Below are 13,158 nucleotides of genomic sequence, written 5' to 3'. Positions count from 1 at the left end.
ACAAGAAACGATGTGACGCAAAGCGACCACGTCAACAGGAACACCGTTCCGTACGCTCCTAGAATTCCAATCAACCGATTTGCGACAATGATTTATCGTCCATCATTTCCTTTCCCTCGATTATTGTATCTCACTTTCGTATATTTCTCGTTTCAACAATGATTCTTCCTGTTTTATACATGTACACAGTATATGTGCATAGTTAATTGTACAATTGTAATTCGTTCTATATTTCTGGATTCTTCTTTTTGAATTATATTCTGTAGGGAGGATGCAATGACGATATATGTATTTAGCGTGGAAAATTTGCATGGAAAATGAATTAGAATATCGTTTTTTTCTTGTTCTTCTTTTTATAGCACGTTTCAAAATAATTGGTTGTCAAAGGCACACCCCTTCGCTTCAATCGATGCTTCGAGCGCCATCTTTTATAGTTTAAATAGCTTGTAATTGATACTTGACATTTCTAAAGTAAATGTCGTATTTCTACAGTATTTAGAAAGTGTTCTTTATACAATGTATAAAATGATATCCAGAAATAATCTCAGAAAGTAAATAATAATAATAAAAATCGAACTTTATTTGAATTTAAAAATTAAATTTTTAAAGTTTTCCATACCTCGATGCTGATATCTTCCAACTCTACCAATTGATTATCATTAATAAATATAAATAAAAATAAAACAAACATACATATCAATAATCACATCGTCAAATTCAACACCATACATCACATAACCTCTTTCTTCCGACTCAATCACAAAACATCCATGCTCCATGGCAGTCCAATCGATTGTTCCTTCCATTCTAGTGATATTCTATATTGGTAGAAATTTCAGGAAATTATACCTATATGCATTTGTGTAAAATTGGTGTAAATCATCGGCGGCGAGAAATGTTGTCATGGACAGACATGGAATAGTAGAGAGGAGAGGTTGGTGGTGCGCGCAAGAAAGTATGCGAGCGCCACCACGTTCAGAAATCCCGAACCGTGTGGATGCAACGATCCAGCGATAAATAATTTTCACCGTTCCACTGTCAAAAGCTCGCCTGTGGGTGTTCGCACGTAAATGATATATATTTATCCCTGGCTGATTCGCCATGGCGATAACAGGAGCGTAATCAATAACGCGGGCGACTTAATACGTCGGGAGAAGAAAGTTTGGTTGCGGCTGGAATAACGGGGTCTCTTTCCAAGTGACTCGAGATAATTGGTTCGAGTCTTTTCTGATATTTTTTTCCCTCCTACTGTCAGGAATTTCTTTTATCTTCGGAAATCGTATATTTAGTTGGAAAATTGATAGATATGGATAGTTCGATCTAGTAATTTTTTTGTTCTAGTTAATTTTAGTTTGCAGTTACGACGAATCAGAAGAGTTTCCTTTTGTATATTTTAATAAATACGAGATCTCTATATTCGCAAATATTTTTACATTTCGAATTTTAGGATCCAAGTGGGCACGTGGTATTTAATACGGTTTATGTGTTTTAATTAAAAATCGTATAATTATCATCGAAAAGATAACGAAAAGATGTTTCGTAATGCAAAACTGTTATAATTCAAATAACGTGAATAATACGTTTTCAAGCATCATTTCCTCGAATAATAATTCATCTAGTGTGGAAATATTTTTAGAATGTAGAAGCAGGAAGTATTGCCCGCGTCATGGCGGGTGAGAACAAAATTAACAACCGGTTAAAAGTCGATAAAATTTAAATCCTTTAGAGGGATCTCGCAGTGCCGCGAGCATATTTGACGGACGGACAGATAGGGCGCAGTACTGCTTTCACTTCGCCGCATTGAAAATCCAGAAAAATGTAGACATACCCAAAGGCGAATGGTGAAGAGCATTATCCAACGGGAACTGATATCATTTTTATTTGGATCGTTGAATCGTTTTGTTCAAAATATTCGTTTTGTTCAGCTAATTATCGTGTATGTAAATATCAGACAGGAAAATCCACTGATTCGTATTTTTCTTTTTCTCTTTCTTTCTTTTTTTTTCTTTGTTACAGGAAAAAAGATATTTAGAGTGTAATTCAAAAGGAATTATTTTATTAATTGTGATTCTTGAATACAAGAAAAAGATATTTAAAATAACATATTAAACGAGAAGGTAAATATAAAAATGTATTTAGTGCTTCCAATTTTGATTGAAAGATAAGAGAAATTTTTTAACTATATTTTTATTTCTTTAAAAAGCTTTATTGCTTTGGTTTCTTTGAGAAAAATTTGTTCTGAAATATAAGAAGATATGCTAGTGCGAAATTCATATATAATAGTGAAAAGATTAAATCGATTGTTTTCACAAGATATTTACTTAATCTAGTTACTTTCCAACCTTTTGTATCTCTTAACATCGCGTTTAAGATTAGAATCTAAATCTATCCTACATCGAAATACATGTTGTAAGAAAACGTGAAATATCAGTTGATCCGATTATGTTTGTAATCTAATTAGTCGAGTATTTCGAAGTCTCTACGATCGCTTGAAATTCCATAACAATGATTTAACACACATTTAACGGATAAATTTTCTCGCAACTGTTCATAATAATTGTATACCAAAAAAAAAAAATGTATATTTTAAATATTCCTTTGTATTTTTTTTTAAAATTCAAAATTTCACAGAAATATTTTTTTCACGCATCTTTTCGTTATTTAACATTTTTTAAATTTGCACAGTAAAATTTTTTTTATAGCGTTTTAATACGAATTCTTCTACACATTTAACTCGATCCATTTGTGTGATAGATATTTAAAAAGGTAAAAATTGAAACTATTAAAAATCCATTCTTGAATAATTTTCAAATATCTTTATAATTCCCCCAAAATTTTTAATAACACGTTGCTATTTTTATATTTCAGGTTCGTGATTTGGTAGAAAGGTGCACATGCCCCACTCAATTCCCTATGATTCGCGTTTCCGAAGGGAAATATCGAATCGGAGACACGAAAGTGTTGATATTCGTGCGAATCCTTCGAAGCCACGTTATGGTTCGAGTAGGTGGAGGTTGGGACACCCTTAGCCATTATTTGGATAAACACGATCCATGTCGATGCAGAACTTGTAAGTGAATCTTTCAATATTTCTCACGCAATCTCTTTACTTTTTATTTATTCTTTTTTTTCGTATTATTCTTTTCCTTTTTTTTTCCTTTTTTCTTTTTGATGGCGCTAATCGTGAAACATATAAAAAAATATGGGACAACGGTGACAGTTTAAACAAGGATGAGCTCATTGTCGTCGAAAATAAAGATGATGATCGGAGACTTTCGGAGATTTTGTTACGTGTTACGAGTTTGTTAAAGATGGACTGTTCTTTCTTTATTTTTTTTGTGGTCGCAAATTTACGAACTGTCAGATTTGTATTTGTTTTAAAAAAATATGATGATTCGAGGAGTTTCTTTTTTTTTTTTTTATCGAAAATAAATAGTAAGATCGATGATTTAATAGGTCTTAATTTTAAATTAACAACAAGTGGCAAATATTTACGTTTCTTTGATCGTAAGATATTTCTTTTATTAACTTATAATTTTAACTTAATTTTATTTATTTTTTGAATTCTTTCCCAATTGAGATTTTTTATTAAATATTTCTTTGAGTGTTTCTTATAATATTTTTATTACATCTTAATATCCGAGATTCACAGTTCTCTCAATCATCTTCTTTATCATAAAATATATCCCACGAATCTCCTCATTACATCACAGATTAAATCCTTTCCTTCTTAAATCATGACAAAAGAACAAAATAACAAAAAAAAAAGACTACTTCTATTCATTTCCATTCATTCTTATCCCTCAACACGATTAAAACACATTCAATTTTTATTTATAAACGTTTTAATCCTTTTCCATGCATTGAAGTCAACTTGCTTACAGATATCTATTAGCACTAAATGACGTTCCAATCCTTTAACGACCATCTAGCAAAAACCAGACGAAAAACGAATATCGTGACCAATTGTGCAATCAGGATGCATAACTTTGCACGCGCGATCGCAAATGTTTTTTTTTCTTTTTCTATTTTTATAATTTTTTCTTTTTTTTCTTTTTTTTGCAGCACATCGCTCGATGATCTCAGCAAAATTGATTCAAAAGGCTGGAGGGTCGTTCGACCTTGGCAGCGCGCAGGTACATTACGAAAGGTGAGTAATTTTCTTCTTCCAAGGTGTCATTTGCCTGTCTGCAGTCATTCGTTTCAAAGCAAAGATTTTCTACCGCTTCCTTAATAATAAAAGATTATGCACCTGAGATTATGATTGTTGCGTTGTTAGAATGAGAAGAATCCTGGATTTAAGGATAAAAATATCTTCGTATTCTGAACTAAAGATATATATCTTTCTTTGTTACCTTAAATTAACTTTCAAAACATTTATAAGAAATTTTAAAAGATCTCTCTTCATCGTTTACATCTCTATTCTGTCGAATAGATTATTTATATTTTAATATATTGAATCAATACCCTTTTATGTCGACTGATCTATCCCATTAAAATCTAATATTTCTAATTCACAATTTCTCGCTAATATCTAAATCATCTCAATTCAAATGACTAACATTCAAAGTAGAACATAACTAACACGTTGAAGCTATTTTACGATATAGAAGGATAGGCAAGATATGCATTGAAGGGCAAAAGATTTCAAAAGCCCGGTCATATAATTAAAACTAAAAAGAAAAAAGAACAAATAAACAAATAAAAAACTCTGAAATGTACATAAAAAAAAAGAATGCAAAGCGTAGAATGTCCTCCAGCTTGCATAATTGCCTGCCCCACAACCCGTTAGAGAAAAATCCGGTTGCTGATCCGCAGATCACCCCCTAGAACTCGACGGAGTTCGGCGTCGAGCGTCGGCTCGTGCGCGGGCACGATGCAGAATCAGCAATCGGCGCACGCTGCCAAGGGCGTTTCCAGCAACCGCTCCCGATCGCCCACGCCCCACCAGCTCGGTGGCAATAAGCAACAACAGCAACAAACGACGACGGGCGGCGACGAGCAACGAAAGATCAATCGATCGAGAAGCCCAACGCCACAGAGGAAGTTCTTGGGCAGCCCTGTTCATCAGTCAGATTTTGGCAAGCAACGCTCGAGATCCCCAACACCGAAGGCTCAACTGAGGTCCAACAGCCCGACGACGAAAGTGGACAGCGCGAAGGGTGGATCTGCGGTGGATTCGGCTGGCAGAGGCCTCTACGAAGAGGCTCGTTCACCGACCCATCATGGAAGGCAGCATCAGGAAGCAAAGGTAATTTTGAGGAATTATGGGTGAGCAGGAGTTATTTATATGGACGTTGGGTCAAGGATAACAGATAAGATCAAAATTGAGAAAATATAACCAATTATACTTCTCAAGAAACGAATAATAAACTCGTTATTCAAAAGGTTGACACAAATTGCCACTGGAGAAAATTCTCAACGAAAACTGAACATTTCCCCGAAACATTTTTCCAGGATGCGAAGAAGGATCTCCATCAAGAAATCCGCACGAAAGTCCCCCTAACAGAGGAATTCACGAGACGATACGTTGTCGACGGTGGCGTGGCACGCAGGGCAGTGGAGAAAGACGACACGCCGAAATACGAGCCGACGATTTACAACTACAAGTGTCGCGAGGACTCGAGTAGTCGCAGCCCGACCCCTAGTCCACCGGCAATCAAGGAGGAGCCCGTGTTGGAGAATTTCAGCAAAGACGTAACGGGGAACGTACATTACACCAAGTCGCCGCACGACGGAGAGCACTCTGACAATTGCAGCGAAGTGTCCGACGAAGGTTACAGAAGCTTAGGAGCAGTCCAGCCAACTGGTGGAAACGGAAATTCCGGGACTTGCACGCAAGGGTCGCCCACGGTTGCCGATTGTCAAAGTAAGCAAGATTCTCGTTTCATTTCTGCTATTTTCGAGTCGGAAACTTTCTTTTTCGTGCTCGCGTTATTTCGCGCGTTGGGATTTATGGGCTGTCAAGGCTGCGTGGGTTGGCACGCCTGTTACGCGAATACCGTGTTGTAATACCGTTGGCCGGGTCGAGGTTGCGATGGAAATTCGTGAATGGCGAAAGTTTTTGGGGGAATGTGTGTTGGTGTTTTCGATTGTTAGAATCGTTTAAGGTTAGGGTTTCGAAAATCACTTTGACGAACGATCCCCTGTGACTGTGGTTATTAGTTAAAGGAGATTAGAGTGGTTATGTAAACCAATCCAAATCTTTTTAAAGTATTGTTGAAGGAAAAAGTTTTTTACGAATTCGTTTTCAGATCAGAAATGAATACGATCTTTTCTAATTCCGTTCAGGAGAAATGACGAAAGTTGAGAGTCGTGGATTTTTTGAATACGTACAATTACAAAGAACGTACAATTGGTATAATAAGGCATTCATCGCTTCTCGTATCCTTTGATAAATTTTTTCAAGATCGTTATTTATTAGCTATTTATTTTTACTTGAAATTTTTTTAAATAAATAACGATTATCGATTCTTTGGCAAAATGATTAGAGCATAAAATTATATCCAACTTGCTATATTCCGTTCTGAAAAATTCTTTTCCAATACAAATGACAAATCATTAAATAGAAAGATAAAAGGAAGAAAGAGAATATTGGTTAAATAGACTCTTAGCATATAGGCCGTTTCATTACTGTAAGTCGAGTGAAATCGTCGAACGATCGTGATAATCGCATCCCGCTGCGAAGAAAACGCATGATTCTCGCGTGGCTTTTCGATCAAAGCGAGTCATTCAGTTTAATACGAACGTATCAAGGATGGACGAACAAAACGAACTATTGTACAAGTACATATCCTCTTGCGTTTCAAACTTTCTCGAGCTCTCGATATTTTTCTTATTTCCCTCTTTTCTTCGTTTACTTATTTTCTTTCTTAACATGATTTACGCATTGAATTTATTGCAACATTTCTCTTTTTAATTTCCCATTTCAAGTTTTAACAAACGTAATTATTCGTTTATTGTATTTAGAGATTCTAAAAATTAATATTCGTTTATCTAGTAACTTTATTATCTGAGATTGTCCAGCCTGGTAACAAGAATTTAATTCGCGTTCGAGCTCTATAAATCTTCGCTGTCCCACTCCTCAGATTCTTTCGTCGGTGTATAGAATTGCCTTGTATGCTTGTTTTTATCGTGTTTTGTCCCATTCCAGCGTAGCATAGAATATTTTCATCAATCAAAAATTCTAATCCGGGAAAGTCGCTTGGATATCAGAGAAAATTACAAAACAATTATGGAATATATAATATTTTAATCGAAAACTGAAAAATTGTTTAAATTCAAGAGGAAATATATTAAAAAATATTCGAATAAACATGCATAAATTTGAAAATCGTAATGTTTACAATTACGAAAAAGGAAAGGAAATACGAATCGTCACACTTTCGTTCGAATTATTTCTCTTTAAAAAGAAGAAGAAGGAAAAAAAATTAAATTTTGAAACGCAAATAAAGGGAAATACGAAGGTAGCAGTGCGCGGAAACCGTTGTCCCGAGCATAGAAAGATGTGGAGTATGTGTCAAGTGCGTGAATCACGGTATTGGAGGCAAAACGTTATCGAGGATCGACCGTTGGCGATTGTTCCGTGGACAGGTTGCTGTTGAAGATCGCCCACGCTTGGCGATACACGCACACAGATACCCCTTTCTTCGCGTAATCCTTCACAGTCGGTTAAATGTCAGGTTAAGTGTACACGTGTGTTCGTGTAGATTGAATATTAATGAGCTACAAGGTGGTCCAAAATGTATTGGACGGTGTATAATAAAATACGAAGAGGAGCTCTCGATTACGTAGGATATCATATACGTTTTATTATGCGTTTTATTTATGTTAGGGGTATGACGTAAGTGGAGCTACCGTGATCCACTTCTAAATAATGATTCGATTTCCTTTCTCGTCTCGACCGTGGGAGGAAGGTGGTAAGGTGATTTTGAAAAAGGAAGTATCTATGGAAGATTGGGAATTGTATATTCGATAGTGGGTATTTAAAAGGTAATGCAATATTGAAATTTCTAATTAGATTGGAATTTTTTTTTTTTTAGAATTTTAATATTATCAAGGATACGGCAATGTGTGAGAATTAAAACAATGGAGAATATTAAATTTTAAATAGCGCATTCTATTATTAGAAAATCAAAGTTAGTCGTAGTTAAAATGAATTATTTCGATTATTATATTATCGAGCATCCAAATTGGAATAATCGTTGAATCGACTATTTTCTATTATAATATATCAATTCAAACTACTTTGAACGTCAATTTACTTGTTACAATTTATTTTTCGAGAGGAATAGTGTCATCGAGAAATTATGCCGATTATCTTGGAACACGTCCAGATCGCGTAAAATATTTCCTTGAAATAATATTTGTAAAAATTGTTTTTGGCAATGTATTTCGCGTACCATTAAAAATGCGTTCCACGACTTTTTTGAATGTTCTCGCGTTTATTATTATCTAATTGATAAACTTCCACCAATAACTTTCTTTACCCCCTATAAAGTCAGAATATAATCGTTCTCTGCGTCGCGCAACAAACGTTATTACCGAAATTATGCAATCGTAATATCTTCGATTAAAATTGAGCACCGATGCCGTAGAAGCATATCGCGAGGATAAGAAGAAAGTGGGGAATAAAATTTTCATTTTCAGGGGGGAGGAAGAATTCGAATAATAAGATAATTGCTCGAAGAGAACGAGGAGTTAAATTAAAAAAATTAAAGATATTTGTTTCGTTTTCGCGAGTGAAAATTTTGATTACTATTTTTACCTTTCGATTGTATAAAGTGCATATAAGAACGAATTCGATTAACAAAAAGCGCGCAAAAATCGCTCGTTCTTCACTCGTAAAGAATGTGACGTAAAGAAGTCGGACGCGATTATCTTGATCGTAAATTCGGCCAATTGCCCACGCACCGTTCTCGTCGAATCCTAAATCTCGTCGAAAACCGAGAGCTGGAGAATAAACAAGCCGGTGACATTTACGCGAGATCGCATGCGGAAGTCGTAGTTACGCAATCGATTTACATCCAATTCAACCAACATCCAACAACCGTATTCGTAACTTTAATAAACGCCACGGCGAGAATAGGAAGAAAATGTCCCCTTTAAATCGAATAAATAAACTCTTAAACCAAGGTTAATCCACGGTTAATCCGCATCGTCTGGTTGCATCCCCTGTTGCAGAGCAACCCTCGAAGCCAGAGCCAGAGGAGAGGTCGTGCGTGGAAACGGAGAGCATCGAAACGGGTCTGCGCAAGATCCGTATCGGCCCACCCAGTCCTCTTCGAGCCTCCCCCTCGAGAAGCGTGGCCTCCTCCTCCGGGGACCGTACCCCTCGCGCCAACTCGATCGTGCGTGAGAACAGCAACGTTTCCAGAGCCTCGTCCGGAAGCAGAACGCCCAGGGACAGCAACTCGAGCCCAGAAGGAAGTCCCTTGAAACGCGGCACTATAAGGAACAGCTTACGCAAGCCGCCAACGGGAAGTCTGAGCAAGGCGTCGGCGGTGATCGCCGGCGGTAAAAGCTGTCAGAGTCCAGTGAGCGGTAGCAACACGTGGAACGGTAGGCAGGCGAGGCAGAGGCCCAGCATTCAATCCGACACTTTCCTGAACCCCCAAGGCTCGTCGGCCAACAATTGTGCAACGACGGCGGCGACGACGACGACGACAGCCCCCAACTTCAGCAGGAAGAGTCCAGCCAGGCAGAGCCTGCCCAGGCAAAGTTCGAACGGCGGTGGTATGCAGTACGATAGGAACGGGAGGAGGATGAAGACAGCTACTGGATCGCTTCAATCCTCGCCGACCAAGGTGGCCAATCCCCTCCTCGAGCAGATCCTTCAGAAAGTGGGCCATTTGCAGGACGAGCGCGAGGTGGTGCAGAAGCTCCAGGACCTGTTGAGGGATTACCAGGCCCACGGTTCCGGGGAGGGAGTGCCGAACATGGAGTTCACCAGGGCGTGGATCGACGGTAACGGGACCGTGGCGTTGCCCCAGGACAATCAGATGACGGCCAGTCCCAGGAAGGATCCCAAGTCGGTGTCGGAGAGGGGAGGTTTCTCCAGGATACCGGCCCCCGTTTACAAGAGGCCGATGTCCGTCGCGTCCGACAGCGTGTGAAGTCTCTCTCGCGGCTGTCGAACAACGTCTAGGGGACGGTGTAGATGATGACGATGAAGAGGATGAGGATGGTGACGACGATGATGAAGCTGGTTCGAAGCGTGTCCTCGAGGTCATCGGGCTCCTCGATCGCAGGCCAAGAGGACCGTGTCGGAGCTTCGCGAGAGCTCGTGACGCCCTCGATTTCAGAGATATTTGTGCCGATTACGACGCGATCACCACGTGGATACGTGCAACTACGCGCGAGTAGAGATAGAAGAGAGCGATTGGCGTCCAGGAGAGGGTGTTTAAATTGGAGCGTGGGGATAAGATCGTTTCATTTTTTTTTTTTAAGGTTATTTTCCTGGGTAATGCTCCGCTTGGAAAACCTCTCTTTATCCACGGACGGACAGTCTCTCTTGACGGAAAATTTAATCTTATTTTAAGATGCTAAGTCGACGATTATTATATTTTTCTATCGAACATGGATACTTGGCTCTCGAAGCGACATCACCGTATGAGATAACCCGATAATTTTGGAAAAAATGTTTTGACGGTGCTTGAAGGATTTCTTTTTTCTTAAAACTATCTCTGATGTGTACAACGACACTGTGATTGAAAATTTTATCTCATCTCAAGGAGGAATAGAAATCATCTTACTCTTTTTTCTTTCTTTCGCGAGTTCTTTAGTCGCGCGCGAAAAATTCTCCGATATTTTTTTCTCGAAAGGGAAGAAAAAAGAAAGGTTCCACATTTCCGCGATGGCAGATCGAAGGCGTCCGATTAGAGGCGAAGCTTAACGGGCCTTAACGGTACGAGGTCGATCGGTTAGCTCGTAGGAGTCGCGTGTGTATCGGGGTGGTGCTCGGATGGTGCTGAACGTGAGATGACGTTCGTGATGCAAATAAGATTATAAGACGACCAAAAAAAAAATAAAAAAGGAAAAAAAAAAGAAAAAAGAAAAAAAGAAAAAAATTAACAAAAGGAAAGAGAGGGAAAAAGGAAAGACATGAAAAGAGGATGGACAGAGGAGGCGAGGAGGAAGGAGATAGGTAGGTATAGGAGTAGGTAGGTAGGTGGACGAGAGAGAAAATTCGTCTCGTCGACGATTAACAATAATTTCGATTGATGAACAGAGCGAGTATTCGAGCGAGCAATTAGCCTGGTGTGCGTTAATAGCTTCCCGATCGATTTGCTTCCAGTCAATTGCATCCCCGGCTGACGGCTCGTCGATTGATCCAAGACGAGAGATTACACCTTGCACGTTGGTCACGAACGACGAGCGATCTCTCTTCTTTGTCGTGATATTTTTCTTTCTCTCTCTCTCTCTCTTTTTCTCGTATATCGTAATCGATAAGTCGATTTTTCTTTTTTTTTTTTTTTTATTAGATTCTTTTATCACGAAACGAAATACAATAGTTAGGATTCTGTGACTCGAGAAATATCGGAAAACGGATAAATTGGAAAAGGTTCGAAGAAGATTAGGAGAGAAGAGGAGAACGAATCGTTGGAAATGTGAGTTGAAAAATAAGAAAAAAGAAAAAGCTAATGAGTTATCACGACAAAATGGAACAATCGCGACATCTTGTGATCAGTTTTCTTAGCTTAACGCATATCGACGAGTGTAAATCTCGATTTCTTGAGACGATTCATCGAGAGATTCGTTGAAAAAGAGGTCTCGGAATTTCTACGTTCAATCGTTCGCCACGGGTGCTAGGCCGTGCGAAAAATTATTTATTTATATAGTCTATCGGTTGTATTTATTGAAGACGATTTATTTGCGCGTTGCAAGTTCGCTTGAGGGAGGATACAGGATAACGCAAGAAACGATAACGATAAGGATAGAAAAAAAGAGGCGGTGCTTAAGAAGAAGGGAGATTCGACAGGAAAAATTAACCCCCCCCCCCCAAAAAAAAAAAAAAAAAAGAAAGAACAGACTGCATTAATGTAGATAGCGACGATATAGTTGAACGAAACTCCATTCCAATGTTTCACTATGTTTTTTATACCATAAACGCGAGCGTAGCGGCATTTTGTATCAAGTGTCTTGAGGGGAAGATGGAATTCGTGCGGGACGTGTTCTCGCGTTTCGTTAGAAGATAGAAAGATGAAAATTTAGAGGGGGTAGGGGAATATTTTGCATAGAAATTGTAGATAGTAGATAAGGTGCAAAATTAAAGATCTGTAACTAAGTTTATTATTGCTCAATAAAGTAGTGAGTGAATATCGGAGCGAAGAGGAATATTTGACGCGATTCGAATGGAAGAGTTCAAGTAATTCGGATTACGTTCAATTTTTCAATATGAAAAGACTCATTTGCGCGGAGAGAATGAACGTAGAATTGATGGAAGAATTTTTTGTGTGGAATCTTTTTTAAATCGCTGCGAAATCTCAAAAAAATTTGTAAGGCTTTTAAATTTTCAATTTTGTAATATAGAATACAAAAAGAATGTACAGATGAAAATGAATATATAACGAAAAATTATAAACTTCTATATCCACTTCTGTATATCGAGTGAATCAAAATCGTAAAGATACTTGAAAATATCGTAATATGGAGTAGCATTTCGAGAAATATTTTTGAATGAAACGCAACAGATTCAAGGTGGAGGAGGCGGTCGAATATTTTTTATAATTATCTAATAAAAGAAATTGTGTCCACACGGCCTAAAATCGGCCTCTCGATATTTATCGAAGTTTCGTTTCCTCTCGAAGTTTCCTCGAACGAGTACGTCCCGCCACGGAAACCACGACACCCATTGATTACGAATTAAGAAGTACACTTCCGGTAGGGAAGCAGAGAAGAAGTTTATTTTGTTGACCAGATGTTCGAGTAGAGATTGTAACACGAAACGTAATAATACTCGAAACAAGAAAAGAAAAGAAAAGAAAAGAAAAAAAAAAAGAATAAGAATAATGGAATTATTTTTTAGTGAAACGCGTTAGGTGCACTTTCCGGAAATTGCTGTGGTCTCTGTAATGTTCGAACGATGCGTGGATTATTTTCCCTATTATTATTGCTATTTAATTATTTGCTATATCGAAAATAAGAGCATCGAAGTTA

General features: G+C 38.0%; 1 protein-coding gene across 2 annotated transcripts in view; it reads left to right on the top strand.

Annotated features, from left to right (window-relative positions):
- LOC107993717 (GAS2-like protein pickled eggs) overlaps positions 1-12,576 on the top strand; it is a 50,275-nt gene extending 37,699 nt beyond the window's left edge. Inside the window, exons 4-8 of one of the 2 annotated variants that reach the window (XM_028664759.2) lie at positions 2,869-3,070; positions 4,066-4,150; positions 4,831-5,251; positions 5,458-5,869; positions 9,184-12,576. In XM_028664759.2, the coding sequence (XP_028520560.2) occupies positions 2,869-3,070; positions 4,066-4,150; positions 4,831-5,251; positions 5,458-5,869; positions 9,184-10,115 (2,052 nt within the window). In that variant the 3' untranslated portion in view covers positions 10,116-12,576. Of the gene's footprint in view, positions 1-2,868; positions 3,071-4,065; positions 4,151-4,818; positions 5,252-5,457; positions 5,870-9,183 lie in introns of both variants that reach the window. The other variant, XM_028664758.2, reaches the window with a different exon arrangement.
- The last annotated feature ends 582 nt before the right edge of the window (positions 12,577-13,158 follow it).

The sequence above is a fragment of the Apis cerana genome, linkage group LG7 (genome assembly GCF_029169275.1).
Source record: "Apis cerana isolate GH-2021 linkage group LG7, AcerK_1.0, whole genome shotgun sequence".
In the NCBI taxonomy this organism is placed as follows: domain Eukaryota; kingdom Metazoa; phylum Arthropoda; class Insecta; order Hymenoptera; family Apidae; genus Apis; species Apis cerana.
Note: the sequence above shows the minus strand (reverse complement) of the source record. Positions and strands in the feature narration are given on the sequence as shown.